The sequence below is a fragment of the Grammomys surdaster genome, unplaced genomic scaffold (assembly GCF_004785775.1).
Source record: "Grammomys surdaster isolate TR1022 unplaced genomic scaffold, NIH_TR_1.0 121473, whole genome shotgun sequence".
Lineage (NCBI taxonomy): Eukaryota > Metazoa > Chordata > Mammalia > Rodentia > Muridae > Grammomys > Grammomys surdaster.
Window position 1 is genome coordinate 13880 of NW_021617272.1, and position 6765 is coordinate 20644.

A 6765-nucleotide genomic window follows, 5' to 3' on the forward strand; every position below is an offset into this window, starting at 1 on the left:
AAGATGATCATAGGCTTATCAATGGATATTGAAATTAAAAAAAAAGTATGGTATGTTAGTGCACAGTATTAATCAAAACTATACCATATTTTTAACAAGCTAAAATTAAAATATATTTTTGATTATAGGTAATGTTTAAAGTGAGAAACATATTTGCCATAATTTAAATATTACTCAATATATAAATTTGTTGAACTCTTATATCATACACTATAAGTGAGCATATTTGTTTCCTATGTAAGATTTAATTTCTAAAAATTCCAAAATATTAGTAGGACAATAATTGAAACACAACAATTTTAGCAGGGTTAGTTTGAAATTTTACTGACAGAACTAGGTAAAGGACATTTCAATTCATGTCATAAGATAAGTCTATTCATGTTGAATGGAATATTGCTGTTTAAGTAACAACTACATTTAAATTATTTCTATATTTAATGTCTTACCTGGTGGGAATATTCTGCAATAGCAGATTGGGAGTAGCTCAGCACTTGTAACGCAACATGGTAAGTTACTGAATGAGGACCGACGGTATTGACATCCATGGGTGATGTGCCACAAAATTCCACTTCTTTTTTTCTGTCATGAAATGGCTCAGGCATGGCTGCTAGATTTTGGCTTCATAGTCAGGACTCTCAATGAAATGAGAGCCTGGATCTGAGGCAAGTACTATGCTCATAAGAGTGAAAATTTCAAGCCACAGTGAAAAGTGAAAGAAACAACTTTACAAGATTTCTGGGAAGCACTAGTCTTCGGAACAACAGTTGACTGACAGCCCCCCTCCTTCCATCTGCACCTGCGCGCTTGATCTTAAAGGACTGTGTGGGCGTGACCGGAAATGGATAACCATAATATCCGCTTTTCTTCAACGACGGTTGTTTTCGGCCGTTCTCCGAGGACAGCGAAGCCTCTGGGAAGCTTTGGCTTGAGCGTCCGGTGAGGAACCTCCGTTTGTCAAGGTATCTTCTGGGACACTCTTACCCCACAGACCAGAGGCTTTCACAAAGAGACCCTCTCCATTTTACCCAGTACTATCCCTATGGTTTAATTTCCAGTGTTTCCAACTGCTGCTGTTGTGCCCTTAGGCTTCCGTTTGGCAAGCAGGGATGAAAGGTGGATAGAAGAGGCAGCCTTCAGCAAAGAGACAAGCAGTACTGGTCAGGAGAAAAGTTAATATTGTGAGCTGGAACTGAGACTTCAAGGTCTAAATCTCCCTTTCCCTTTTGAATTCCTAAGTCAGTACTCTTAAGGGAACTGCGCAAGGCAACTTTTCATGGCTTAATGGTAGAATCTACCAACAGAGACTGTACAAATTATCTCGTCCTCTGTTTTCCAGGGTGACCTCTTCCTCAACAAGCTTGCAGTACTACCTGTGGTCCCCACTACAGTCATCATGCCTCGTGGTCAGAAGAGCAAGCTCCGTGCTCGTGAGAAGCGCCGCCAGGCCCGTGCTAAAAATGCACTGGAGGAACAAGCCTCTCCAGGTCCTTTCTATGGGTGTCCACATCAGGCTATTCCTGTTGCCGGTATGCCTACACCTCCCAACATGCCAATGGAAGATCATTCTAGCTATTCACACACATATGCAAATACAGGTGCCAAAAACCTAGATGAGAAAAGTTCAGATGACTCTGACATTGAGGACTGGTGTAAAGATCCTATAAACCACAAAGTCGTCTTACTGGTACAGTTCCTGATAGAGAAGTATCAAAAGAAAGAGGTTGTTACAAAGGCAGATATGCTGAAGTGTGTTATCAAAACATCTAAGAACCACTTCAATGAGATCCTAAAGAGAGCCTCACAGCACATGGAACTGGCATTTGGTGTTGATCTGAAGGAAATAGATCCAAACAAGCACTGCTATGCTCTTTTTAACAAACTAGAACATACCTTTGATGGAGTGATGGGCGAAGAAAAAATGCCCAATAGTGGCCTCCTAATGATTGTGCTGGGTGTGATATTCATGAAAGATAACCATGCCCCTGAAACGGAGATCTGGAATGTGCTGAATATGATGGGCGTATATGCTAATAGAAAGCACTTCATCTATGGAGATCCTAAGAAGTTCATCACTGAAGATATGGTCCAGCTAAAGTACTTGGAGTACCAACAAGTGCCCGACAGCAATCCTCCATCCTTTGAATTCATGTGGGGTCCAAGAGCCCATGCTGAAATCAGCAAGATGAAAATCTTAGAGTTTTGGGCCAAGATCCATGATACTACACCAGATTCCTTTGCAACCTTGTATGAAGCAGCTCTGAAAGATGACGAAGAGCGAGCCCAAGCCAGGGCTGCAGCCAGGGTTCGCACTGCTATAATGGCCAGTTCATATTCAAGAGCCATGGTGCCTAGCTCCTCCCATGCTAAGTAATATATAAGGCTATCTCTTCACTGTTTGTAAAGGTCTGTAAGTTACCTAATAGTAAAAGGTTAATATGCTATGAAGGGGGCATGTGCTTTTAATATTTCTATTTCTCTTTTATATTAGTAACTTCCAGTTTTCCCTTTTTCCCTCATTTAATTCTAGGTTACACATCAAAGTTTGAAGTATGAGGAAGATATTCTTTGTGGAAATTAAGAACAATGGACAATTTAAATAGTAGATGGACACTCTAGAAGGAGCACACTGAATATCATTGTTGCATTCTTCTGCCATATTTAAGCTTCATCTCACTTTTTTTTGTGTTAGATTTCAGATGATTCTTTAAAATTTTTCAATACTTTTAAAATGTAAAATAAGTAATGCATTTACTTATACATTTATTGCCTGAAGCTGTTGGGAGCAAGAGTCACTTTTCTTTATGGGTGTGATGACTGGTGTGTTCTCCATGTCCCAGTAGATGAACCTGGGTCCATATGGGTAGCACTAACTGGGCTTAACTTTTTTTTCTAGAAATGTATAGGAAGAAAGGGAGAGCTGTGCATCAATTTGAATTTACCAGTTTGTTCGATATAATGTTTTGTTGGCTCAGAGAGTAAAATCTGTGTCAAAATATAGTCGATGTTAAATAACATTGAGATAGCATAAATGGAAAAAAATGCAAGGATACTTGGTTCTTAGTTTTCTTTATTTCACTTCATTGTATACAAATAAAATGTATGTACTTTGATTGTTTGTTTTAGTAAGGAATTTAGGTGATAATAAAGTTTTTAAGCTGCAATTCCTGTTTACCAGTTTATTCCTTATCCAATATTAATTAGCACTTGGATTTTGAAAGTTATTTTGTTAGAAGTGGGGACTTAATACCTGCCAGGAGAGGAAAAATCAGTTTTCTCCAATAGAGTAACACTGGGTATATCAACCACTCCATGACAGTCAGACAGATGGTCCTCATGTTCAGGAGTAGTTGAACAATATATAATGCACTCCACAAGCTTTTTGTTGTTGTTGTTTTCTTTTTTTGTTTGTTTGTGTGTGTGTGTGTGCATGTGTGTGTGTGTGTGTTTGCACACACATGCCTTTGTTGGTTATAGTCTGGCATTTTTTCTTTCTTTTTTGTGTGGTATTATTTTGGTTTCTAGGGATTTTGTGGAGGGTTTTATTACATTGGGTATTAGTTTTTAAAATTCGGTGGATAAGGAGGGAGAGAGGAACTAGAATGACTTAGGGGAGGAAAAGAATGATCAAAACATTTAAATTTAAAAATTGTTTCAATTAATAATAAAAATGCTTAAAAAGTTGGAGAAGTAAGAAAGAAGATACCTAGCCTTTCTCCTTAGAATTTTCCAATTAAATAACAACAAAAGTATGAGGAAGAAAATGAAACAGCTTTTAAAACCCAAGGACAAATAACACAAAGGAATAAGAAGGTAAAATATGGGGGGGGGCAAGAAAAGTATGGAGGGTCATTTAGCTAAAAATAATCAGGCAACAACACTGGATCTCCTTTACCTAACTGGAATGGCTGGGTGGGTCGTAGAGGGAGAGAATGTGCTTGGACTAGATGTCCCAGGGTGGGGTGATAACTAAGGGGACTTCCCCTTCTCTCAGAAGAAAGGGAGGGGTAGTAAGGGAAGTGATTTGTAAGTGGGGTACTGGGAGAGGAGGGAGGAGGCTGCAATTGGAGTGTAAAGTGAATAAAAAATTCAATTATGAGAAAAGTAGGCAAAAATTAATGGAGGAAATGAGTTATTTGTTTTGTTAGACTTGGAGTGTCTCTATAGTCAGTGATCTATAGTTGGACTTTCTCTGTCATTTAGTTTCACATACATAAATACAGCCCAACACTGATAATAATATTCAGAAAAGTTTATTCGCCCTAAACATGTACAGAATTTTTCTGGCCTTTATCCCGTAAGGATGATAATTGACATAAGGAAGATGTCCATAGAACATGCAAATACCATACTATTTAATATAACACACACAGGTGGATATTGGCATGAAGTATCAGGAACATGTGTTATAGAATTAATCCCAAAAGCACAGGACAGATGATTGTACTTTTAATTTTAGTTAAGTAGTAACCTACATGAAACTGGTGACCAAAGCCAAGACACTAATGCTATGTGCCACCATGGAAGGACAAAGTCATGCAATATAAGTGCTTCCTCCTTTTTAGGAGTAAAAGTGGGGATGCTGCTGGATGGTTCTGTTGTTAAGAACACATACTGTTCTTGCAAATAACCCAAGTTAAGTAACCAGCACCCACATAAAGATGATCATTCTTCCTGGAACTTCAGATCCAGGCGATCCAAATACAAACACATAAGTAAAACCACTTTTAAAAGATTTATTTGTAATAAATAAGTTTGAATATTAAAAAATCACATTTAAAAAAGCTGATCCTGCCAGTGATGTGTGCCAATAAGGAGGTAAAGATGGGCCTCGTGATCTCATTGGATAGCTAGCCTCATCTCTTGACAAGATCCAGGCTAGTTAGAGTTAGTTATCTGTCTTATCTAGTTAGTTATCTGTCTTAAAAAATAAGAGTGACCAGCACCTTGGCCATGTAGTTGTTGTGGCTGCTCAGATCAGGGAACTCATCCTCAGACTGGAAGCACAGCTGTTATAGCTGTTGGAGAAGGGCATGGTAGGATGCCAGACGGAGCAGGGACGAAGAGTGCCTGTGCTTGCAGTTCCTGGCACAGCGCAGAAGAATGATGGCTGCTCGCTGCTCCCTCAGCTCTTAGCCTGGCCCTCACCACCACCAGGTTAACTTATTACCCAGGCAGCGCCCACATCTTTGATTCTTGTATCCTGGCGGCTGAGCCCTTAGCCTCACTATAGAGACTTCTGTTGCCCTGGGTAGAGTTTATTTTTTTGATGGCTAAGCTGTTGCTGACACTGAAATAAACTAGGGTTTGCCCTGCCCTAAAAAAAAAAAAAAAAAAGAGTGACAATGCATAAGTAACAGACCCAAAAATAACTTTGATCTCTACATGCACACATATGAAATTGCATGTGCATCCACAAACGTGTATACATGTACACATCCATATGTGAATACATAGATGCAAACAAGCATACATATACTATATCAATTATTATCATTAAATGGGGGGAAATATGTTATAAATAGATGCTGGCCTGGGCTACTTATCCAATTCTCATGACAACACAGCACTACTTCTTCCATGTACAATGTCTCCTAGGAGTTTCTGAGCAATAAGTATAAAAGTGACTTGAATGAGATTCCCTTATTGGCTTGTTTCGTTCTGAACTAAGACATAGATCTGATGGTTTAAAAAGACACTTTTAATGAATTAAATTTAATTTGACAATGAAATGGGTGAAAACGAGTGGTTTCGATAGAAAGATAACTGAGAAGTAATTTGCTGATTATTCAAATTCTATAACCCTGACTTGTTTCTAACTGGGGAAGACTGCATTTCATTGCAAATTAAATAACTTACCCTCCAATGGGGAAATCTCCATATGTATTTATCTAAAAGCATTATCTAGTAACATTGGTATTGTTTTAGAAATTTACTGGCTGTCCTGAATAAAAAAAATAAATGAATCTTATCAGAGGGAAGGATCGCATTATCTGTAGTAAAAAGTGGTAACTTTGGGGATAACTGTCATTCAAAGACATAGTTTCTATAATCTCTTTGCCAATTTAATTGTTTCTTTCTTTTATTTTGTCTTAAGAAAAACTAATTTTGTGTTTTCCTAAGACAGGATCTTACTATGTTGCCTTGACCCTCTTAGAACCCACTAGAGTAGCCTAAGCTGGCCTGAAACTTGCTAATCTTCTGCCTTTACCTCCTAAGTGCAGGCATTAGAGGTATATATCAATATCCTAGGCAGAATTTGAAATCTTTTCTTTAAAAATATTTTTATTTATTGGAAATTCCATGTATATGAATTTTTCATATGCATGAATATTACATATACATATACAATGCATTTTGCTAACATTTACTTCCCTTTTAAATCTTCTCAAACTGCCTCCACTGTGTGCCCTTCTAACCTCCTATACTCTTAGGGGTTTTTATTTGTTTATTTGTTTTGTTTTAATATTTATCTTTAATCTTATTTTTACAGTCCAGTCATTATCTGCCTCCCAGTCCATCCTCTAACAGTTCCTCATCCCATTCCTCCTCCCCACTATCCCCAAGAGGATGTCCCCACCCTACCCAACCAGATCTCCCTACTCCCTGAAGCCTCAAGTCTCCCAAAAATTAGGAACATCTTCTCCCACTGGGGGTAGACAAGGCAGTCCTCTGCTGTATATGTGTCAGAGGCCTCAGACAAGCTAGAGTATTCTACCTGGTTGGTGGTTCAGTGTCTGAGAGATTGTAGAGGTCTGGGTTAGTTGA

General features: G+C 38.4%; 1 protein-coding gene across 1 annotated transcript; it reads left to right on the top strand.

The window, feature by feature from the left end:
• Positions 1-1393: 1393 nt before the first annotated feature.
• On the top strand, positions 1394-2371 carry LOC114636049 (melanoma-associated antigen B18-like). The gene has a single exon (XM_028784357.1). It carries the CDS (start codon positions 1394-1396, stop codon positions 2369-2371), a length of 978 nt encoding a protein of 325 aa, XP_028640190.1.
• Positions 2372-6765: the final 4394 nt, after the last annotated feature.